Raw genomic sequence first — 25,853 nt, forward strand, 5'->3', positions numbered from 1 at the left:
GCCCACATATGGACTGTTCAGTCTTTTTCCACTATGAAATTATGAGAGAGATGTTTTTAAACTCACTGAAGCAATTTTTAAAAAAATTGCTGAGGAATGTTTTGCTTCAAACCAAGTTGTGTTTATACACCTCTTGGACAGGCTGACACGTGGGATTTAATTTTTAATCAGAACATTGATACCTGTCTGCTGGACCACTTGTGTTTAATATTAACTCTTTGGATAAAGAAAGGTAGTTTATTTTAGAGATAATATGCTATTATAAGTTGCTTCTTTTTAGACTTAATGACATTGCAGGCATACAAGAGACGCAGAGTTAGATGGCCAGTAGATTTCGAGAGGTGATAACACAGCAGGATCAGTCAGATAGAAGGATAACTGTCAGGAAAGGGAAGAAGATAGTTCAGAAATCTCTCATACTTTTGAAAGGATAATCTCTCAGAGGAAATTAGAAGGGACAGTCAGACCTTGGGCTGTAAGAATGAATCTCATGTTTGGAGGGGTTTGACAAAATTTAAAAGAATAATTGTTGTCGGTGATTCTCCTGTCAAGTGCACAGACAGGAGGTTCTGCAGCAGCGAGCATGAATCTAGGATATTATACTGTTTTCTTGGTGCTAGGATTAAGGACCTTGCAAAATGTTTGACACATACTGTGAAAGGGAAGAGTGAGATACTGGAAGTTTTTGTACACATTGATGGGAATGACATAGTTAGGGAAAGAATAAAGGCTTTACAAAGTGAATATCAGAGGTTAGGGAGAAGATTTAAAAAACAGACCCTCAAAAGTAGTAATCTCTAACTTACTCCCAGGGCCAAGCTCAGATGAGGGAACAAAAGGATAAAGGAGACAAATCAATGGCTGAAGAGGTGGAGTAATGTTCAGGGATTCAGATTCTTGGATCACTGCGATTTCTTCTGAGACAGAAAAGACCATTCACAAAGGGCGGTTTCAACTGTACTGCTTTCGGGAACAATGGGTGAATAAAGAGATGGAGGTTCCAGTCAGGGATAAAAAACAATCATACACTAAATATAAACGACTGGGTCCAAATGGATCTCTTGCACTGTATAATGAGTGTCAGGCCATTCATAAGAGGGAGATCAGGAAGTCAAAGAAAGGATATGGGATAGCCTCGGCAAATAAGGTTAAGGATAATCCAAAGGGATTCTATAAGTACATTAAGACCAAGACAGCAACAAGAGATAGAGTGTAAGTCTCCTTAAAAAACAAAGAGGTTGCCTTTGTGTTTTCGATTCCCTATAATGTGTGTGGCACGGTGGCACAGTGGTTAGCACAGCTGCCTCACAGCGCCAGAGACCCGGGTTCAATTCTATGCCTCAGGCGACTGTCTGTGTGGAGTTTGCACATTCTCCCCGTGTCTGCGTGGGTCTCCTCCGGGTGCTCCGGTTTCCTCCCACAGTCCACAAAATGTGCAGGTTTGGTGAATTGGCTAAGCTAAAATTGACCGTAGTGTTAGGTGAATGGTCTGGGTGGGTTGCGCTTCGGTGGATCGGTTTGGACTTGTTGGGCCGAAGGGCCTGTTTCCACACTCTAACTAATCTAATCTAATCTAATGTGGAAACAGGCCCTTCAGCCCAACAAACCGTCACCGACCCTCAAAAGAGTAACCCACCCAGACCCATTTCCACTGACTAATGCACCTAACACTATGGGCAACGTAGCATGGCCAATTCACCGAATCTGCACATCTTTGGACTGTGGGAGGAAACCCTCACCACACAGGGAGAACATGCAAACTCTAGCTGCCTGAGGCTGGAATTGAACTCAGGACCCTGGTGCCACTGCTAACCACTGAGCCATCATGCCACCCCTCAGGAGATGGGAGAGATATCAAATGAATATTTTGTGTCAGTTTTTACTGTGGAGAATGAAGTGGAGGCCAGAGAACTCTGAGAAATAAATCTTGACATTTTGAAAACGGCTTGTATTACAGAAGAGGAATTGTTAGAGGTCTTCGAAAATATAAATATAAATCTCTGAGACGTGATCTACTCAGGACTTTGTCAGAAGTTAACAGGAAATTGCTGGGCCCCTGCAGGAACATTTGTATCGTCCATAAATAACAGTCAGGTGCTGAATGACTGGAGAGTGGCTCATGTTCAAGAAGGAATGTCAGGAGAAGCCTGGGAACTTCAGACCTGGGAGTCTGACTTCGGTGGTGAGTAAGTTGTTCTGAAAGTTTGGATTTATATGCATTTGGAGAGGCAAGGAATGATTCGGGATAGTCAGCATGGTTTTGTGTGAGAGATATCGTGTCTCACAAACATGATGGAGTTTTTTCAAGAAGTAAACAAGAAAATTGATGAGGGCAGAGGGGTTCACATTGTTTACTTAGACTTTGGTAAATCCTTTGACAAGGCTCTGCATGGTAGACTAATTAGTGAAGTTAGATCCCATGGGATTCAGGGTGAGCTTGGCAAGTGGATGCAAAATTTGCTGAAAGGCAGAAGACAGAGAGTGACGGTGGAGGGAGGGTTTTGTTCTGGAGGCCTGTGACCAGCAGTGTTCCACGGGGATCAGTGCTGGGCCCACTTTTGTCAGTCATTTATATGAACAATTTCGATGAGACTACAAAAAGCATGTTTTGCAAGTTTGTGGTTGATACCAAAATTAATAGAATATTGAACAGTGAAGAAGTTTATTTTAGAATACAAAAAGATCTTAATCAAATGGGTCAATGGGGTGAAGAGTGACAGATGGAGTTTAAGATAAGTGTGAGGTGTTGCACTTTGGGAAAACAAACAAAGGGGTGACTTACACAATTAAAAGTAGGGCCTTGGGTATTGCTGTAGAACAGAGACCGAGGGATTCAGGTACAGAATTCTTCCAAATTTGCATCATCTATATATACGGTGGTTCAGCACACTTGCCTTCATTGCTCAGACCTTTGATAATCGGAGTTGGGATGTTATGTTCAGGTTGGACAGGATACTGGTGAGGCCTCTATTGTGTCCAGTTCTGGTCACCCTGTTATTGCAAGGATATCATTTAGCTGGAGAAGAGATTTACCAGGATGTTGCAAATAAAGCAGGCCTTGAGTTATCGGAAGAGTTCGGAGCGACAAGGACATTTCTCACTGGAGCGTACAAGGCTGAGAGGTGACCTTATCAAGATCATTAAAGCATGAGGAATATAAATAAGGCGAATGGCAGGTGTCTTTTTTTCTCATGTGGGAGATTTTAAGACTGAGGCATATCTTTAAGGTGAGAGAAGAAAAATTTTAACAAGACATAACGAAGGAGGCTGAGGGGTGACCTTATAGAGGTTTACAAAATTACGAGAGGCATGGATCGGATAAATAGGCAAAATCTTTTCCCTGGGGTCGGAGAGTCCAGAACTAGAGGGCATAGGTTTAGGGTGAGAGGGGAAAGATATAAAACAGACCGAAGGGGCAACTTTTTCCCGCAGAGGGTGGTATGTGTATGGAGTGAGCTGCCGGAGGGAGTGGTGTAGGCTGGTACAATTGCAACATTTAAGAGGCATTTGGATGGGTATATGAATAGGAAGGGTTTGGTAGTACATGGGCCGGGTGCTGGCAGGTGGAACGAGATTGGGTTGGGATATTTGGTCGGCATGGACGTGTTGGACTGAAGGGTCTGTTTCCATGCTGCACATCTCTGTGACTCTATGCCTCTAAGGGGCAGTTTTATTTTACACAGAGAGTGGTTTATGTGGAATGAACTTCCAGAGGAAATGGTGGATGTGGGGACAGTTACAACGTTTAAAAGGCATTTAGATAATTTCATGAAAAATAAATGTTTGGAGGGATATGTACAAAGCGCAGGCAGGTGGGACTACTTTAGTTTGGGATTATGGTCAGCATGGACTCGTTGAACTGAAGGGTCTGCTCCTGTGCTGTATGACTCTATAACTGATTATAGCTGGGAAAAGGTTGGTATAGAGGCTGAAGATGGGGAGGGGAGTGAGGGGGCAGGAGTAAACACTCAGTGGAAACAGACCCCAGACAGAGAGAAAAGCAATTGGACAGACAATTGAAAGGGGAAAGGTCAGCCTGGGAGAATGAACAGCTGCTGATGGGGACCAATCGTCACTGACAATGGATTGTTTTGGTAGTAGCCCATGTGATGACAAGGCCTGGTGTGTGTGGGATGGGGGAAGGAGGTAGGAGAAGGTGCTGAGGCCCTAAAATTATTCACCTCAATATTGAGTCTAGAAGGTCACTGGGTCCCAAAAAGTGGAGTGTGGAAATGGCAGGCAACTGGATGCTGAGAATCATTTTTGTGGGCAGAACATTTCTGTTGTGCAAAGTAATCACCCAATCAGTGTTTTGTTTTCCCAATACAGAGTTAGAAGTGGACTGTGCAGAGTTGGTGGATTATGAGCAGCCCTGAGTCTGTGTGAGGTGGTGCTGATGGAGAGAGAGGGCTCAAGATTGTGCATATGGCAACACATGACACTGAGTGTAAATGGCAGATTTCATTCTCTAAATCAAGTTGCTATATTATTACCAGACCATGGGCTGCTTTCTCTTGAGAGAGAGAGAGAGAGAGAGAGACAACTGGTGGTGGTTTAACCTGAGGGCCACCACACCTCAGTGAGGGGAGAGTTGAGAAGGAGGGTCCTTCATGGTCACCTGAGCCAATGTGGGGATTGAACCCACACTGTTGGCATCACACTGCTTTGCAAACCAACCGTCCAGCTAACTGAATCAAACCCCAGTTCCCTGAAGTGTATGATTGAATCAGATCAGCTTTTCCAAATCTCAACAATGGTCACATGCAGCCATTAGGTTAGCTTTTTAAAAAAATCCTGATTAAAAATCAATTCACCTGCTGCTGTGGTGGGATTTGAACCCATGGCCCCAGGATTGGGTGTCTCGATTCGTCACCCAGTGACAGTAACAGTACACCACCAACTCCTGTTATAACCCAAGGCTGAATGCACGGTGAGGATAGGTCCCACATGGCTGGGATGCCTCACACAGTCAGATGGACACTGGGGGAATGTACTTGCATTGATGGAACTATTCCTGATGAAGGTTGGAACCAAGAGGGACACATTAGTCTGTAGCACCTTCCTGTTCAAGGAGATGATCTTAATGTCAGTATAACTTTGGGTCATTTGGAGATTGAACTAAATATTCTGAGTGTGTCAATGTCTTTCAATACTGACATCAGAAGCACCGAAAAATACCAGCACATCATAGTACATTAAATATTTTTAAAAATTTGAAACCAAAAGCTAAAACACTACAGATGCTGGACATTTTAAATCAACATCAAAATGTTGCAAACACTCAGCAGGGCAGACAATACCGATGGAGAGAAACAGGGTTAATGTTTTAGTTCCATGTCCTTTCAGCAGAAAATCAAATCACGAAACATTCACAGAATCTGTTCCACTCTCATTGTGCACCTTCTACAGGCTGAAGAATGTGTGAACGATTTCTTACCGTGTACCTGCAGCTGAGTCTCTTTCTGGATCAGATACAAAAGATTGTGTTTTGATCTGTATTCCACCAGACACAGGTAAGTGTGATTGTCCCTCACACTCAGCTGGTTTATCCTGGTCGAGGCGTTTCCCTCCTCTGGGTTCCCGATGAGCTCGTACCGATTTCCACCGTGTCCAGTTGTCCAATTTCCCTGTGATTGGGCTGTAAATGTAACGATGTGTTGGTAGGGCTCCTTCCTCATCCAGGTAACAGTGGTCAGGGTGTGGGAGCCCCAGCTCCTGAAGATACAGGGTAAAGTAACTGAATCTCCCTCTGTCCCACTCACCACTGAGACATTTCCCTGAGCAGCTGAGGAAAGGACAAACATCAGAATGGATGAGGTCAGTGTGCAGAAGGTCTTATTTCAATATGTTACATTCCTTTCAACTTCACAATAAAATGAACAATTAAAGACTCCACTCATATCTCGAACAGGTCTGTGCTGGACATTCCCCAAGAAGAGTCACCCTGATCAAAATGTCTCCTCGCCACTCAATTTGAAAACCTTGATTACAAGATTAAGAGTCAGATATCACCAGGTTATAGTCCGACAGGTTTAATTTGAAGCACTAGCTTTCAGAGCGCTGCTCCTTCATCAGGTGATTGTGGAGTATAAGATTGTAAGACACAGAATTTATAGCAAATGTTTACAGTGTGATGTAACTGAAATTATAGATTGAGAAAGACCAGGATAGTTTGTTAAGTCTCTCGTCTGTCAGAGTGACCATGTTGGTTTCAGTTCTTTTATATGTAAATCACAATTTTCTTTTAAAAGTTACATTCACAAGAGAAGTTTAACAATTGGTGTCTGTCAGCCCAGATAATGTATTGAAGGTGTGAGCTCCCCTGAGTGATACTGTCTGTGCCACAATGTTTAGACTGAGTCTAATCTAAAAAATGACTTTCTAGAAACTTACATGGATTCATGCAGTTTTTGGAGCAAAGTATGATGAAACTCTGAATGTACAAATTCACCCCACAAACGTATATGTGTGTGTGTGTGTGTGTGTGTATGTATATGTATGTCTATGAGTGCAGGACCATTGAAGTGTTCTCTGACTGTGGGGGTGGGGGGGAGCACTCCTGTCTGTTGATTGTTGTACGGCGCCCATCCATCCGTTGCTGTAGCCTCTGCTTGCTTTCACTGAAATATATAATTTCAGTTACATCACAGTGTAAACGTTTGCGATAAATTCTGTGTTTTACATTCTTATGCTCCACAACCACCTGATGAAGGAGCAGTGCTCCAAAAGCTAGTGCTTCCAAATAAGCCTGTTGGACTATAACCTGGTGTTGTATGATTTTTAACTTTGTACATCCCAGTCCAACACCAGCATCTCCAAACCTTGGTTACAAGATATTTCCATGATGTGGAGATGCCAGTGTTGCACTGAGGTGGACAAAGTCAGAAGTCACACTACACCAGGACTTCACCTGATGCAGGAGCAGTACTCTGAACCTTGTTATTTCAAATAAACCAGTTGGACTATAACCTGGTGCCGTGTGACTGCTGAAGGTACTTCCAGATTGGGTCCATTGAACCCTCCTGAATTCATTCATGCAGAACCCTCCACCCATTGCTCAAAGTTAATTTTCTTTAAATGAGGTCAAGGATTTTACAGCCTTCCCCCTCACTCTGTCCAGCAAACACATTCAAAGTATTGACCACACTCTGTGTGAAGGAGAACCCCCTGGTGTCATTCCTAATGTAATCATTCACCAGCTCCAACCTGTGACCTTTGAAATGAGCACAGGGTAATTTAAACTCAGAGTCCAGATTAAACTTTTCTTCATTAAGTAAGATATTTGGGTGCAGGAGGAGGGGGATAATCAGCCATGTGGTTTTTTGCTTCATGAACTTAAAAGAGGAGCTGAGAGATTAAATGTTTCCTCATCTCAATTTACATAGAAAATCCGTTATTTTGCAATTGTTCCCCTGTTTGACTTCTGTTCACAAGAACAAATATCCTCTCAGAATCTGTCTTGTCAAACTCCTCAGCATCTTGAGGAAGGGTCACTCTGCCTGAAACGTTAACTCTGATTTCTCTCCACAGGTGCTGCCAGACCTGCTGAGCTTTTCTGACAATTTCCATTTTTGTTTATGATTTGCAGCATCTGCAGCTTTGTTTTTGGTTTTTCCTCAGGATGTTCTTTGTTTCATTAATTTCTCCTTTTGTTTTATTCCATCATGGGTATCGCTGGCCCAGATGATGTACATGTATTGTCCATCCTGATTGCCCAGGTGAAGCTGCTGTTACGAGACGGCGGTGAAGCCTTCTGCTAATTAAACCAAACCCCCAGAAAAGCTCACCTCGCATCGCCATCTGTTAAAGTATGAGGAACAGAGAACTCCCAAAATTCACTTTTATATTAAAAGAACAATTTATTCTTTGACTTGAATAGTGAATATTAAACGACAACTATTTCCAACTCTTAGCCTCCTTTCCCTAAACTGCTTGCTATCTGTCTCCAACTCTATAACAATATACTGTTCCAAGAACCACCCGTATTAAAGTTACATCAGCTTCATTACAAAACCACACAGTGGCTGTTATTGTCAGTGTGTTTCTTCTTTCGGCATCGATTGCAACTTTGATTGCAACATTTGGTGCAGCTAAAACTGGTGCCATGGTTAATGCAACTCTTACATTGTCAAGTGCCTCCTGGCTTTGTTCTATCCACTGAAATGTTGTGATCTTCTTCAGGAAATCCGCGAGTGAAGTCACTACCCTGCTGACATTTGGAACAAACTCCCAGTAGAATCCACTTAGTCCCCAAAATCAAAGCACTTCTTTCTTTGAGGTTGTTTGTGGAAATTCCTCGATGGTCTTTGTCTTTGCATTCCTGAGGGTCAACATTTCATGCCCGATGTATTGTCCCAATAATGTCTCCTCTGCCTTCACAAATTGTGTTTTCTTTAATTTTATTACCGCTTTGCTTCTCTTAATCGTTCAAAGAGCTGTGTGCCAACTGTACCATGTGATCTTTCCATGACTCACTAAAGATCACTGCATCATCCAGATATTAGATTAGATTAGACTTACAGTGTGGAAACAGGCCCTTCGGCCCAACAAGTCCACACTGACCCGCCGAAGCGCAGCCCACCCATTCCCCTACATTTACCCCTTACTTAACAGTTGCACAGTTTGTTAACACAGCCACACCTCTGTTCACGAGCCTTTTAAATGTGGCTGGTGTGTTCTTCATTCCAAAGGGCAGCACTTTGAATTGACATAACCCATTTGGGGTGACAAACGCAGAAATTTATTTCACTTTCTCTGATAAAGGGATGACAATACCCAAACAGTAAGTCCAACTTTGTGATGGAAGGGGCTTGTACAACTTTCTCTATACAGGCCTCCAATTTTAGTATTGATCTGAGTTTGATTTTGTAACGGCCTTAACCTTCCAATGGTCCACGCAAAATTGTTGAATCCCGTCAGGTTTGGCAACTAACACAATCATCGAACCCCACTTGCTTTGACTCAGTTCGATGATAGCTTCATTGAGCATTACATCCACTTCCTTCTGGACCTATGTGGCATTGAAAGAATTAAGCCTGTAAGTGTGTTGTTTTATTGGAACAGCATTTCCTTCTTCTACCTCATGCACAAGAGGATCAGGCCTCTCCATCTTATTCCTGCATATGTCCTTGTCCTGCTGGAACAATCCTTTCAACTGGTTCTTTGTTCCAGTTGACCTCTGACTTCAGTCCTGTCAATTTCTCTTTAATTAATTTCAAAGTACCTCTCACTTCATGTCCGAATATTAACTCAAAGGGAGTGAACTGAGTAGATTCATTTGAGCCATCTCTATTGGCAAACAATATGAAAGGGATACCTTCATCCCAATCATTCAGGTAATCCTGACAGCACACTCTTAACATGGTCTTCAGGGTCTGATGCTACCTTTCCAAAGCTCCCTGAGTTTCAGGATGATATGCACTTGGTTTAATGTGCTGTATGCCTAATCTATCCATGACTTCTTTAAACAGCTGAGCAATAAAATTAGACAATGGTCTGACTGAATCTCTCTGGGTAGCTCATACCAAGTGAAGAAAGCTACTAACTCCTCTACCACCCATTTTGTCTTAATGCTCCATAATGGAATTGCATCCGGAAATCTGGGAGACACACCCATTATGGTTAGCCAGTACTGGTTCCCACTTATAGGTATCGGCAGGGAACCTACACAATCATCATAACCCACGTGAAAGGTTCTTCAAATGTGGGAACTGGCAATAAAGGTGTTGGGTTTATTGCTTTGGCTCACCGACCACTTGGCCAGTATGACACAGATGGCAAAAGTTAACAACATCTTTGTGCATCCCAGGCCAATACAACTGCTTTTGTACCTTAATCTGAGTCTTCCTTACACTGAGGTGACCTCCTACTGGTAGTTCATGTGCTCCATGGAACATCTCCTGTCTGTATACTACCAGCAACATAATCTGGTGGAAGCTGAGTGATGTGAGTTTTTAAACTCGTCAGCAGAATAACCTCTCCTAGAGCCTCAAAGGTCCTATCGATCTTTAAAGCACGTACCCATCTGTCAAAATGACTGATTGATTCTTTCAAACTCAATACAAGTCTGACTTGGTTCCTTCTTTATATTTCTGAACCACTGTCTATACATTTCTGGCACCAATTCATAAGCACTCAAAATAGCATGTTTGACATCATCATAATTAGATTAGATTAGATTACTTACAGTGTGGAAACAGGCCCTTCGGCCCAACAAGTCCACACTGCCCCGCCGAAGCGTAACCCACCCATATCCCTACATCTACATCTACGCCTTACCTAACACTACGGGCAATTTAGCATGGCCAATTCACCTGATCTGCACATATTTGGACTGTGGGAGGAAACCGGAGCACCCGGAGGAAACCCACGCAGACACGGGGAGAACGTGCAAACTCCACACAGTCAGTCACCTGAGGCGGGAATTGAACCCGGGTCTCCAGCGCTGTGAGGCAGCAGTGCTAACCACTGTGCCACCGTGCCGCCCACTGACCCTTCTTGACCCCTCATCTGACAGCACTGCAAATACCTCACGAGCTCTGCCGACCAGCTTATTCCGAACTAGCATTACACAGAGATTCCCTGACCACTCCCTATGCCGAGCCAAATTGCCTAATGAAATAAAAAAGGCTTCAACATCTTTCTCATCAAAATGTAGCAGAGCTTTGACGTATTTGTATATATCACGACCTTCACTCTTCATCTCCTTCCTGTTAACTTGGCTTTCCTGATGAATTCACAACTTCCGAAGTTCAAATTCTCTCTCTCTTTCTCTTTTTCTTACTTCGCTTTCTCTTTGCTCTGCTAACAACATTCTCTCTCTTTCTTTTTCACTCTCTCTCTCTTCCTTTTTCCTTTCTCTTTCTTCTCTCATTCTCTCTCCCTTTCTTCTCTTTTTCTCTCTCTCTGTCTCTTTCCCTCCATTTATTCTATCTCTCTCTCTTCTTTTCATCTCTCATGGCTCTTCTTTCCTTTTCTTTATCTTGTAATTCCATTTTCCTCTGTTGTAAACTAAATTTTTCTAACTCTCCTGCACCTCTCTGTTTCTCTGACACACCAAAGTGCTTGACTAACTCCCTTACAATTTCAGCTTTCCCATGTCCCTGGTTAGATCCAATTCGAAGGGAGATTTAAACAATCCTTTGATAAGCACATGGATGATGATGGGATAGTGTAGGGGGATGAACTGAGAATAGTTCACAGGTCGGCACAACATCGAGGGCCGAAGGGCCTGTTCTGTGTTGTATTGTTCTATGTTTTTTGTTCTATGTTCTAACCTCAATGCTAATTCTAAAAGTATGGTCTTCTGCTGTCTTTCTAAACTTTCTTGGCAAATTTGGAACCATTTTCAAACCACAGAATGTCTTCCGCATTTTTAAGAGACATTTCTCTCACTTTTGATTTAACCAACCACAAATAACTGAAAATAAATCAATTCTCTCACCTGCATTTTCTTTAAAAACCTCGGACACTAATCGGCAAGTGTTTAAATCTGCTGGGATCTTTTGTAACCAAATCTTTCCAAATCTCAGACTGGATCTGTCTAAACCCGTCCAAATCGCAGATGAGCCCCCAAACTGTAACGACATGGTGGTGAACCCCTCTGCTAATTAAACCAAACACCCAGAAAAGCTCACCTCACATCGTAATCTGTTAAAGTCTGAGTGAGAGAGAACTCCCAAATTCCACTCCTTAAACAAAAAAATCAAATTATTCTTTAACTCTCAAAGTGAACATTAAACAACAACTATTTCCAACTCTAAGCTTCCTTTCCCTTAACTGATTTCACACACACACACACACACACACACACAATTTTTCACACTCACAACCCCCACCCCAGACAGACACACTCACACACAGACAGACAAAAACCCACATGCACACATATATTTTGTGGGGTGAAATTGGACTTGCAGAGTCACATTGCACTTTGCTCAAAGACTGCATACATTCATGTAGAACTCTGAGCTCAAAAACTGCATGAATTTATGTAAAACTCTGTTATCTCACTTTTTAGATTAGAAACAATCTAAACATCAGGTCATAGACAGAGAACACAGGGACTAACACCTTCAACATATTGTCTAGCTATCACCATTGTTAACAGCTAACCCGAGAATGCCCTTTAAATAAAAGGTTTTGTGATTTACACATGAAAGAAGTGAAACTATCACCGTATTCTAACAGATGAAAGGCTTAACAGACAATCAATTCTTCAATGTATAATTTCAGTTACATCACACGGCAAATTTTTGCTATAAATTCTGTGTTACGATCGAGCCCTCCACAATCACCTGATAAAGGAGTGTTGCTCCGAAAGCTAGTGTGCTTTCAATTAAACCTGTTGGAGTATAACCTGGTGTTGTGTGATTTTTAACTTTCTCTTAACTGCTTACTATCTGCCTCCAACTCTATAGCAATATACTGTTCCCATAACCACCTTTATTAAAATTACATCAGCTTCATTACAAAACCACAGAATGGCTGCTATTGTCAGTGTGTTTCTTCATTCAGCTAAAGATCTCCTGGGTCGACTTCTGTCTTTCACTGCAAAGATATTTCATATGAAGAAGGTCCCTTTGATTGAGAGTGTTTTGTACAGCAGTCTTTCAATGGCAGTTACTCTCTGTCTAACTTTCAAAATATCTCCTTTTTTTTAATATCCCAAACATCAGATTGTCTCATTAGTTTGAGGTTGGCAAAAACAATAAATTCTAACTCGATTGGGTTTTAGTATTCTGGTATCTCGTTTGCAGTGAAATGTTACATATTTTCAATTTGGCCAATTAAACTTCTGGAAGCTGTCAGTGACTGAATTGAATTGAAATGAATTGAATTGAATCAAATCGAATAGAATTGAATCGAATTAAATCGAATTGAATTGAATTTATTGTCACACATGCCAAGGCACAGCAAAAAGCTTTGTCTTGTGAGCAGTACAGGCAGATCACAGAGTTAAATAGCATAGATAGTAAATAATAGGTAAACAACGGAAAAAGCAAAAAGACAGGTACAGGCGAATGTGCCTGTTGTTAACATCAAGGCTGTATTTGAGCGAGTGTAGCATCAAGGAACCTGAGCAAAACTGAATCCAGTGGGAAGCCGAGGGGGGAAACCTCCATGGGTTTCAGTCAGACCTGGCACAGAGGAAGCTGGTTGTTGTTCTTGGAGATCAGTCATCTCAGCTCCAGAGCACATCTCTGCAGGAGTTCCTCAGGTTAGTGTGTCCTTGGTCTAACCATCTTTAGCTGCATCATCAATGACCCTCCCTCCACCATAAGGTCAGAAGTGGGGATGGTTGTTCACTGATGAACATGGGATACAGGAGAACATCTCCACCTACAAGCTTCCCTCCAAGACACTCACCATCCTGACTTGGGAATATTTCATCATTCCTTCAGTGTCACTGGAACAAAGCCTTGGAAATCCTTTCCCAACCGTATCGTGAATGTCTCTGCAGCTGAGGGAATACAGCAGTTCAAGAAGGCAGCTCACCATTCCTTCTCCAGGGCTGGCCAATAAAGGCTGACTGTGCATGGGACACCCACATCCCCTTGGACAATGAAAAGATAGTTCCAAGTCAGGATGGCCTGTATCCGATGTCATTGTTCACTGAGCTCTTCAAGGTCCCTACTTTGGAAGGTGCTGGTGGAGGAAATGTTGCTGTCTTGCTGCAGTGCATTTTATAGTTATTTTTATTCCCACAACGATGTTAGGGTGGGATTTCCAGGACTTTGACCCAGTAATAATGACAGAGCAATGATATATTTTCCTGCACTGTTCCAGGCAAGTGGGAAGTATTTCATCACACTCCTGACTGGCCAATAGGCTTTGGAGTCAGGAGGTGTGTAAATTCATAGGATTCTTAGCCTGTGACCTGCTCTTGCAGCCACAGTTTCATTTGCACTCCTGGGTTCACTCCTTATCCACAACTGAGGGGCAGTTAAGAGTCAAACACATAACTGTGGGTATGGAGTCACATGTAGGTCAGATCGGGTAAGGATAGCAGATTTCCCTCCCAAAAGGACATGATTAACCCAGATTCTTTTTTAATGGTGACGATTACACAGTCATTATTAGACTAGTTTTCAGTTCTAGATATTTTCAAATTCAAATTTCACAATCTGCCACAATCCCCAGGACATTAGCCTCTGGCAAGGACAGCTCCCCCCATTTTCTCCTCAGCCAATAGAGGTGGAGGATAGCAACAGTGAGGTTCTCAGCTCATGTGAGCTGAGGGTTCCTTCACCCTGAGAAGAGCTCATCCAATGAGGGTTCAGGAGGTGCCAGGTCTCTCTTGTCCTCACCCAATGCTGATAAAACTGCACACTCATTGGAGGGGATCTTGGAGCTTGGATTGTCAGTGATGTTTTATCTGTTCCCCATCCCAGAGCAATGAAGCCAGTTTGAACGTGATAATGACTGAGTGTAACTGTGGGAGGTTTCAAAGATGGTGATGGAATGGTCTCTAAATCCCAGTCATGTCTCTCTCTCTCTCTCTCTTTCTCTCATTCTCCCTCTTTGTCTCTTTCTCTCTCTCTCTCTCTCTCCCTCTTTGTGCCTCTCTGTCTCTGTCCTTCTCACTGCCTCCTGCCTGAGACCAACTGGAAGAGCCCATGAGAAGGAACCAACCCAAGAGCTCCCAGACCAGGTGGAGCCTGTCCCCATTGAGCTGTCAGGGCAGTAACACATCAGAACATTATTCCTCACCTTCCACTTTCAGGCGTGTTCCTTTTCCAGATCCAAACTTGTCAATATTGAGCTCCACACGACACCGATAGGAATCAGCATCCTCCCGGCTCAGTCCCTCCATCATTATTGAGGCATCTTTGTTGCTGAGGTTCCCCACGAATCTGAATCGATTCCCACCGTCCCGCTGTATCACATTCTCACACAGCTCACCCTGGGAATGGTCTGGACCAGGATATGTACACTTAAAGATTAAAGCCCGTGATTTCCCCTTGTACCATAAGATGGAGCCGGTGAGTGTGAGGTTAGTGTCAGGGTGGGTGAAGCTGCAGGGTAAGACAGCGGAGCCTCCTTCCTCAGCCCTCACTCTATCCGCGATTGTCATTGACCAACCATTAGCAGAATCTGCTGTGAGGAGAGAGAGAGAGAGAGGATATGAACACAGCACAGATACTAGACCGTGAGGTAAAATTGAATCTGTTATTCAATGAGAAAAGATATAATATGATACAATTGTGGTTTCTGAACAGACTAGTGACAGTGTGGAATGAGCTCTGGGCTGGATACAACACAGGTCTTCAGGTGGTTTGTAAACATCCTGAGGTTAGACTGTGGGGGGTTGTTGCTGTTGGTTGAAGAGAGGGTTTGGTACCTGAGAGTTTTCTGAACTCTCCATTGTTCCAGGAGACCCAGAGTGATCTGAAGAGCAGGACTCAGGACCCTCTCTGCAGAACCTTTTCTACTTCCCATCACTTTCTACTCTATTACCCAGCCAGCCTTCAGCAACCTGGCTCATTCATCAGTCATAGCAGAGGGATGGGGGATGCTGTGGGGGTCGGGGGGGGGGGGGGCCATGGGTGGGGGTGGAGGTGGATACAGAGAGACATGAAGATGGAAAAAAAGTAAACTGAAGTAAAAAAGTAAACTCATCATTGTGCGAGAGAACTCCTGTCTCGTTAAAGGAAGTTATGACTGGTAATGATTTAACCTGAGGGTCACTCTGCCTCAGACAAGGGGCAAAGTTGAGAAGATTGGAACTTCATGGTCACCTCAGACAATATGGGAATTAAACATCCCTTGTTGGCACCACTCCACATCACAGACCAACTGTCCAGCCAACTGAGCTAACTGACGTTGAGAAGCTAATCCAAGTAAATCCAGAAGGCAGTGTGAATATCGTCAAGTGAGGGCATAAGGGAGTGTGGCATGGCTGGATGGCATTTACTTGTGAGTAAGGCAGACGAGCTGAGGGTGTAGATTAATGAGTGGGGATGAGATATTGTTGTTATCACAGAGACATGGTTGAGGGTGTGACAGGATTGACAGCACAATGTTCTGGGCTATCGAACTGTGAGATGAGGCATGTAGGGGTAGGGGGAATGTCAAAGAGGAGGGGGTGTTGCAACATTGATGAAGGAGTTAATCACTGACATAAGATGGATGATATCTTAGAATGTTCCTCAAATTAGGTCACATGGTACAATGTAAAAACAATCCCCCATCACGACACTCTGTCTCTTACCATCAAGCAAATTTTGTATCCAACTGGCATTCTCTCCCTGAATCCCATGCCACCTAACTTCACTAATTAGTCCACCATGTGGAACTTTGACAACAGCTTTACATAAGTTCATGTAAACAATATCTCCCCCTCTGCCCTCACTCGTCTTTTGGTAACATTTTCAAAAAGCTCAGTCAAGTTTGTGACACATGATTTTCCCTGCACAAAACCACTTTTATGTTTTTCAAGACCTCCAACACTTCCTCTTCAGTAAAGTGAGTTGCTTTCACGACATTAATATTTATTTGCCCGAGTTCCCTTGCGTCAATTTCTTTCTCCACAATAAAAACTGGTGCAAAATATTTGACAATAGACAATAGACAATAGACAATAGGTGCAGGAGTAGGCCATTCTGCCCTTCGAGCCTGCACCACCATTCAATATGATCATGACTGATCATTCCTAATCAGTATCCTCTTCCTGCCTTATCTACATAATCCTTGATTCCACTATCTTTGAGAGGTCTATCCAACTCTTTCTTAAATGAATCCAGAGACTGGGCCTCCACTGCCCTCTGGGGGAAAGCATTCCACAGAGTCACCACTCTCTGGGTGAAGAAGTTTCTCCTCATCTCTGTCCTAAATGGTCTACCCCGTATTTTTAAGCTGTGTCCTCTGGTTCGGCACTCACCTATCAGCGGAAACATGTTTCCTGCTGCCAGAGTGTCCAATCCTTTCATAAGTTTATATGTCTCAATCAGATCCCCTCTCAATCTTCTAAACTCAAGGGTATACAAGCCCAATCGCTTCAGTCTTTCCGTGTAAGGTAATCCCGCCATTCCAGGAATTGACCTCGTGAACCTACGCTGCACTCCCTCAATAGCCAGAATGTCTTTCCTCAAATTTGGAGACCAGAACTGCACACAGTACTCCAGGTGTGGTCTCACCAGGGCCCTGTACAGCTGCAGAAGAACCTCTTTGCTTCTATACTCAATCCCTCTTGTTATGAAGGACAGCATGCTATTAGCCTCCTTCACTACCTGCTGTACCTGCATGCTTGCCTTCATTGACTGGTGTACAAGAACACCCAGATCTCTCTGTCCTGCCCCTTTACCTAAATTGATTCCATTGAGGTAGTAATCTGTCTTCCTGTTCTTGCCACCAAAGTGAATAACCATACAATTATGGTAAAAACAATGACAGCAGATGCTGGAAACCAGATTCTGGATTAGTGGTGCAGGAAGAGCACAGCAGTTCAGGCAGCATCCAAGGAGCTTCGAAACCGACGTTTCGGGCAAAAGCCCTTCATCAGCAATTATTCCTGATGAAGGGCTTTTGCCTGAAATGTCGATTTCTAAGCCCCTTGGATGCAGCCTGAACTGCTGTGCTCTTCCATCACCACTAATCCAGAACCATACATTTTTCCACATTAAACTGCATCTGCCATCATCTGCCCACTCCCCTAACTTGTCTAGGTCACCCTGTAATCTCCTAACATCCTCATCACATTTCACCCTGCCACCCAGCTTTATATCATCAGCAAATTTGCTAATGTTATTGCTGATACCATCTTCTAAATCATTAACATATATTGTAAAAAGCTGCGGTCCCAGCACAGATCCCTGCAGTACCCCACTGGTCATTGCCTGCCATTCTGAAATGGAGCCGTTAATCACTACTCTTTGTTTCCTATCAGCCAACCAATTTTCAATCCAATCTAGTACTTTGCCCCCAATACCATGCGCCCTAATTTTACTCACTAACCTCCTATGTTGGACTTTATTAAAAGCATTCTGAAAGTCCCGTTACACTACATCTACTGGATCTCCCTCATCCATCTTCAGAGTTACATCCTCAAAAAATTCAAGAAGGTTAGTCAAGCAAGATTTCTCCTTCATAAATCCATGCTGACTCTGTCCTCTCCTGTTATTACTATCCAGATGTGCCGTAATTTCATCCTTTATAATAGACTCCAGCATCTTTCCCACCACTGAGGACAGACTAACTGGTCTATAATTTCCTGCTTTCTCTCTCCCATCTTTCTTAAAAAGTGGTATAACATTCGCCACCCTCCAATCTTTAGATTAGATTAGATTAGATTAGATTACTTACAGTGTGGAAACAGGCCCTTCGGCCCAACAAGTCCACACCGCCCCGCCGAAGCGTAACCCACCCATACCCCTACATCTACATCTACCCCTTACCTAACACTACGGGCAATTTAGCATGGCCAAATTCACCTGACCTGCACATCTTTGTGACTGTGGGAGGAAACCGGAGCACCCGGAGGAAACCCACGCAGGCACGGGGAGAACGTGCAAACTCCACACAGTCAGTCGCCTGAGGCGGGAATTGAACCCGGGTCTCCGGCGCTGTGAGGCAGCAGTGCTAACCACTGTGCCACCGTGCCGCCCACAGGAACCGACCTCAAATCTATCGAACTCTGGAAAATAATCACCAAAGCATCCACGATTTCCCGAGCCACCTCCTTCTGTACCCTGGGATGTAGACCATCAGGCCCCCGAGACTTATCAACCTTCAGACCTAACAGTCTCTCCAACACCAAATCCCGGCAAATATAAATTCCCTTAAGTTCAGGTCCTTCAGCCACTGTTACCTCAGGGAGGTGCTTGTGTCTTCCCCAGTGAATACAGATCTGAAGTACCCATTTAATTCTTCTGCCATTTCTTTGTTCCCCGTAATATATTCCCCTGTTTCTGTCTTCAAGGGCCCAATTTTAGTCCTGAACATTTTTTTGCCTTGCACATACCTAAAAAATCTTTTACTATCCTCCTTTATATTATTGGCCAGTTTACCTTCATACCTCATTTTTCCCCTGCGTATTTCCTTCTTAGTAATCCTCTGTTGATCTTTAAAAGCTTCCCAATCGTCAGTTTTCCAACTTATCTTTGCTATGTTATACATTTTCTCTTTTAACTTTATATGTTTTTTCACTTCCCTCGTCAGCTACGGCCGCCCATGCCTCCTCCTGGGATCTTTCTTCCTTTTAGGAATGAACTGATCCTGCAACTTCTGTATTATACACAGAAATATCCACCATTGTTCCTCCACGGTCATCCCTGCAAAGGTATTGCACCATTGAACTTTGGCCAGCTCCTCCCTCATAGCTCCATAGTTCCCTTTATTCAACAGAAGTCCTGTCACTTCCGACTGTCACTTCTGACTGGGAAGCTTTTAAAGAACAACGGAGGAGACAAAGGTTAATCCAGGATATTTAGCATGAATTTGTTTAGGATATCTCCCCCCTCTCCTCTGGTTCTACACATAGATGACCTCATTGATCTTGAAGAGGCCCAATTCCCTCCATGGTTGCTCTCTGGTTTCTAATGACTTTCTAGAATATCTTTGGCTTATCCTCAGCCTTATCTGCTGAGGTTTTCTGATGTCCACTTTTTGCCCTCCTGATATCCCTCATAAGAATGCCCCGATAGCCCTTACACTCTTCAAAATATTCACTTGATCCCAGTTGTCTACACCTAATACATGACTCTTCATATTCTTAACCAGAGCCTCAATATATTTACTCATCCATTGTTCCCTCATCTTACTAGCCTTACCCTTCACTCTAACAGGAGCACAGTATCTCTGAACCCTTGTTATTTCACTTGCCAATCATCCCTTTACCTGTTACCCTATTGTTCAAGGGTGGTAGTGATAAACCAGGAGAGTACAAGCCAGTGAGGCCAACATCAATGGTGGGGAAAATATTGGAAACAATTCTGAGGGACAGAATGAATCATTACTTGGAGAGACAAAGGTTAATCCAGGATATTTAGCATGAATTTGTAAAGGAATTTGATTGAATTGGATTTGATGGAATTTTAGAGGAGGTGACGAGGTATGAAGATGAGAATAATACAGTTGATGTCGTCAACATTGACTTCAGTAAGCTTCACTTAAGGATGTCTCACTCAACTGAATCTCAGCATTTTCACCAGATAGGATTCTCTCTGTCTCTCTATGAAATGCATTAACATAAACCAACTCATTTACTCTTTCTCTCCCTCTTCCTTTGAGTACTGAAACAGCTTCAGACTTATTTTCAATGCTGCTGATCTGGAGATTTTTTTACAACTCTCAACCTGGAGACTTTCGGAATTTTTTTAAAACAACTATTCTTCCAACTTCTGTTCTTCTGAACTCAGCTGACTGGTGGTACTCAAAAATCTGTTTGTATCGACTGTAAAACTCACCTTGGTAAATATTCAGCAATGAATGCTCCAGGTCACCTATCTCCAGGACACTTTCTCAGTGTCTTTACTTCAATGTTCCAGATCACATTCTGACCCTTTGTTTCAAATGAACAAGTCACTTTCACAGAACTGAAACCTAAAATCTCTTTTCACTCCACTTTTGAACCCACATTCTGAATGAACAATAATATTTTATAAACTGCCATCCCACTGTGCCCTCTAGTTCTTGATCCCTTCATGAGTGGGTACAGTCTCTCTCTATCTACACTATCCTGACCCTTCATGAGTGGGTACGGTCTCTCTCTCTATCTACACTATCCTGACCCTTCATGAGTGGGTACAGTCTCTCTCTATCTACACTATCCTGAGCCTTCATGAGTGGGTACAGTCTCTCTATTGACACTATCCTGACCCTTCATGAGTTTGAACATCTCAATCAAATCTTCCCTCAGCCTTCCCTTTGGCCCAAATCCATTCTGACCTCAGTTATTCTGATGTCTCCAATTGTGAAATTCAAGGGGAAACATTCTATCCACTCTATCTAAAGATTGCATGAATTGAAATATCTCTGTTCAATTATCCTTTTGTTATGTTCTTCTCTTTGATGCAAAAATAACAGGCACACACAGGGTCAGTGTGTGTGAAACAATAATGTGTGTTTTTATGTGAAGGGAATATTTTGATTGACTGGGATGTGATGTTTATTGTCAATCTGACTTCGATTTTGCTGCTTCAGACTGTCTAACAAGTCATGGGGCTGACCCATCATATGCTGATGAAGTAGGTAATGATTGACAGCAGTTTAAGGTGTATGTTGTCACAACATCTCCTATGTAATAAAGTGTTATAATTGACTCCCAACCTTCTCTTAAAGGGCCATCCAGTGAATTAGGATCCATTAATGATGACAATCACTGGTAGAGTCCTGAGTAGGCTGAAGGCAAAATGTGACTTGAAGTGGGGACACTCCCCACTGCACCACAACAATGTCCTACATATTGAACAGGACATAAGCTCAATGTCAAGATCACTTCGCTCACCAAGACCAGAATACTGACTCCCCGTGACAACCCAGCAATCCTCCCTCCCTTACGGCCCGATAGGTTACAGTGCTGAAGCCAGAGGCAGCTAAACCCAACGGCATTGGAAAAGCTTCAAAAAAAGATTGACATGAATTGTACGAGGTTGGAGTGGTTTACTAGGAGATTCCATGAGGGAAGATTATTGCTACAAAACCACATATTGAAGCAATGAAGAAAGACAGGAACAAGGTCATTGCTCAGTATTGTACTGAAAAGTGAAGATTCTGTGTGGTTCACTCAAGACAAGTGACTGCCATTACTAGGGGGTGCAATAGCAGAGTTGTCTTATCAGGAGGCTATAAATCTAGAGATCCAGGTCATTTTCTGGGGTAATGGAGTTCAAAGCCTTCCAGAGTAGAGTTTCATTTTATTTTAAATCTGGAATTAAGAATCTCATGATGACCATAAACTCTCGGGAAGGAAATTTGTTATTCTTACCTGGTTGGTTCACATTGATTAACGATGGAAAAAGAAACATTGCTATCAGCTATTCAACACTTTGAAATTTATGTCTGATATGGAATTAATGAGACAACAGTTTTTGCTAATTATAATCTGCTTATCTTGTAGAAAAGCTTGAAGATTAGACTTCAGGTTATACAGATGGAGCTTAGACCTGCAGATGGAGAGGTGCCAGAAGACAGGAGGAAAGCCAATGTGGTACCATGATTCAAGAAGTGAGCAAGGGATTAACCAGGTATCTACAGGCCAGTCAGTCAAACCTCAGTGGTAGGGAAACTATGGAAGCAATTCTGAGGGGCAGAATTCATCTACACTTAAGAGATGGAGATGGATCAAAGGCAGACAGAATGGTTTTGTTCAGGGTAGCGAGGCAGAAGATGGGATACGATAGGCTGTTTAGCCTGACCTCGGTTATTTGAAAGATTTTACAGAAATCATGGGACCTAGTGCTGTTCCTCACACAGCCCCTGACCCAACCTCCAGGACCCACACTCACTTCCACTGACCTGACACAGTGAACACCCTTCTTCAATACTGATGTACTGTCAATCCCTGTCCTGGAGGCCTGACCAAGGAAGGATGGCAGAGACAAAAACAGAAATCGCGGGAAAAACTCAGCAGGTACAGTGAAATCTCTGCAGAGAAAGTCGAGTTAATGTTTTGGGTCCAGTGACACTTCTTCAGAAATAAAATGATCAAAAACAGTGGACCGAGAGGAGTGTGGATCTTGCAGCTGCTCCTGAGATTCAGATTTATTTCCAGGTTTACTTTCAGATTTCTTACGTTTATTAAATTTCAGTCAGAAAAGCTTTTTATTTGATTCATTTTTAGCTCTTTTCTCGTCAAAAAAGCAAAAGAAGCAAAACAAACTGACACAAATTTTTATGAAATGGAGTTTTCTCAATGGAAGTTTTGGACAGGCCCACATGTGGACTGTTCAGTCTTTTTCCACTATGAAATTATGAGAGAGATGTTTTTAAACTCACTGAAGCAATTCTTTTTTAAATTGCTGAGGAATGTTTTGTTTCAAACCAAGTTGTGTTTACACACCTCTTGGACAGGCTGACACGTGGGATTTTATTTTTAATCAGAACATTGATAGCTGGGGCTGGACCACTTGTGCTTAATATTAACTCTTTGGATAAAGAAAGGTTTATCTTTGGAGAAAGAAAGGTAGTTTATTTTAGAGATAATATGCTATTGTAAGTTGCTTCTTTTTAGACTTAATGACATTGCAGGCATACAAGAGACACAGAGTTAGATGGCCAGTACATTTCGAGAGGTGATAACACAGCAGGATCAGTCAGATAGAAGGATGACTGTCAGGAAAGGTAAGAAGGTAGTTCAGAAATCTCTCGTACTGTTGAAAGGATAATCTCTCAGAGGAAATTAGAAGGGACAGTCAAATCTTGGGCTGTAAGAATGAATCTTATGTTTGGAGGAGTATGACAAATTTAAAAGAATAATTATTGTAGGTGATTCTCCTGTCAAGGGCACAGACAGGAGGTTCTGCAGCAGTGAGCATGAATCTAGGATATTATACTGTTTTCTTGGTGCTAGGATTAAGGACATTGCAAAATGTTTGACACATACTGTTAAAGGGAAGAGTGAGATACTGGAAATTTTTGTACAAATTGATGGGAATGACATAGTTAGGGAAAGAATAAAGGCTTTACAAAGTGAATATCAGAGGTTAGGGAGAAGATTTAAAAACTAGACCCTCAAAAGTAGTAATCTCTAATTTACTCCCAGGGCCAAGTTCAGATGAGGGAACAAAAGGATAAAGGAGACAAATCAATGGCAGAAGAGGTGGAGTAATGTTCAGGGATTCAGATTCTTGGATCACTGCGATCTCTTCTGAGTCAGAAAAGACCATTCACAAAGGGCGGTTTCAACTGTACTGCTTTCGGGAACAACAGGTAAATAAAGAGATTGAGGTTCCAGTCAGGGATAAAAAAGAATCATATACTAAATATAAACAACTGGGTCCAAATGTATCTCTTGCTCTGTATAATGAGTGTCAGGCCATTCATAAGAGGGAGATCAGGAAGTCAAAGAAAGGATATGGGATAACCTCGGCAAATAAGGTTAAGGATAATCCAAAGGGATCGTGTAAGTACATTAAGACCAAGACAGCAACAAGAGATAGAGTGTAAGTCTCCTTAAAAATCAAAGAGATTGCCTTTGTGTTTTAGATTCCCTACAATGTGGGCGGCACGGTGGCACAGTGTTTAGCACTGCTGCCTCACAGCGCCAGAGACCCAGGTTCAATTCTATGCCTCAGGCGACTGTCTGTGTGGAGTTTGCACATTCTCCCCGTGTCTGCGTGGGTCTCCTCCGGGTGCTCCGGTTTCCTCCCACAGTCCACAAAATGTGCACATTTGGTGAATTGGCTAAGCTAAAATTGACCGTAGTGTTAGGTGAAGGGTTAAATGGACAGGCCCTTTGGACCAACAAGTCCACACCGACCTGCCGAAGTGCAACCCACCCAGACTCATTTCCACTGACTAATGCACCTCACACTATGGGCAACGTAGCATGGCCAATTCACCGAACCTGCACATCTTTGGACTGTGGGAGGAAACCCTCACCACACAGGGAGAACATGCAAACTCCAGCTGCCTGAGTCTGGAATTGAACTCAAGTCCCTGGTGCCACTGCTAACCACTGAGCCATCATGCCACCCCTCAGGAGATGGGAGAGACATCAAATGAATATTTTGTGTCAGTTTTTACTGTGGACAAAGAAGTGGAGGCAAGAGAACTCTGAGAAATAAACATTGATTTTTTGAAAACAGCTTGTAATACAGAAGAGGAATTGTTAGAGGTATTTGAAAATATAAATATATATCTCTGAGACGTGATCTACTCAATCCCAGGACATTGTCAGAAGTGAAGAGAAAATTGCTGGGCCCCCTGCAGGAACATTTGTATCGTCCATAAATAACAGTCAGGTGCTGAATGACTGGAGAGTGGCTCATGTTCAAGAAGGAATGTCAGGAGAAGCCTGGGAACTTCAGACCTGGGAGTCTGACTTCGGTGGTGAGTAAGTTGTTCTGAAAGTTTGGATTTATATGCATTTGGAGAGGCAAGGAATGATTTGGGATAGTCAGCATGGTTTTGTGCAAGGGATATCGTGTCTCACAAACTTGATGGAGTTTTTTGAAGAAGTAAACAAGAAAATTGATGAGGGCAGAGGGGTTAACATTGTTTACTTAGACTTTGGTAAATCCTTTGACAAGGCTCCGCATGGTAGACTAATTAGTGAAGTTGGATCCCATGGGATTCAGGGTGAGCTTGGCAAGTGGATGCACAATTGGCTGAAAGGCAAAAGACAGAGAGTGACGGTGGAGGGAGGGTTTTGATCTGGAGGCCTGTGCCCAGCAGGGTTCCACGGGGATCAGTGCTGGGCCCACTTTTGTCACTCACTTATATGAACAATTTCGATGAGACTATAAAAAGCATGTTTTGCAAGTTTGTGGTTGACACCAAAATTGATAGAATGTTGAACAGTGAAGAAGGTTATCTTAGAATACGAAAAAATCTTAATCAAATGGGTCAATGGGCTGAAGAGTGACAGATGGAGTTTAAGATAAGTGTGAGGTGTTGCACTTTGGGAAAACAAACAAAGGGAAGACTTACACAATTAAAAGTAGGGCCTTGGGTAGTGCTGAAGAACAGAGACCGAGGGATTCAGGTACAGAATTCTTCCAAATTTGCATCATCTATATATGCGGTGGTTCAGCACACTTGCCTTAATTGCTCAGACCTTTGATAATCGGAGTTGGGATGTTATATTCAGGTTGGACAGGATGCTGGTGAGGCCTCTATTGTGTCCAGTTCTGGTCACCTTGTTATTGCAACGATATCATTTAGCTGGAGAAGAGATTTACCAGGATGTTGCA

General features: G+C 42.9%; 1 protein-coding gene across 4 annotated transcripts in view; it reads right to left on the reverse strand.

Annotated features, from left to right (window-relative positions):
• Nucleotides 1-25,853, reverse strand: part of LOC140494222 (polymeric immunoglobulin receptor-like) — an 89,109-nt gene that overhangs the window by 39,108 nt on the left and 24,148 nt on the right. For all 4 annotated transcript variants that reach the window (XM_072593436.1, XM_072593425.1, XM_072593405.1 and 1 more), the window contains 2 exons: nucleotides 14,713-15,099; nucleotides 5,438-5,785 (listed from right to left, as the gene is read on the reverse strand). In XM_072593436.1, coding sequence (XP_072449537.1) covers nucleotides 5,438-5,785; nucleotides 14,713-15,099 — 735 coding nt within the window. The remainder of the gene's footprint in view (nucleotides 1-5,437; nucleotides 5,786-14,712; nucleotides 15,100-25,853) is intronic.

Source organism: Chiloscyllium punctatum, chromosome 2 (assembly GCF_047496795.1).
Source record: "Chiloscyllium punctatum isolate Juve2018m chromosome 2, sChiPun1.3, whole genome shotgun sequence".
NCBI lineage: Eukaryota > Metazoa > Chordata > Chondrichthyes > Orectolobiformes > Hemiscylliidae > Chiloscyllium > Chiloscyllium punctatum.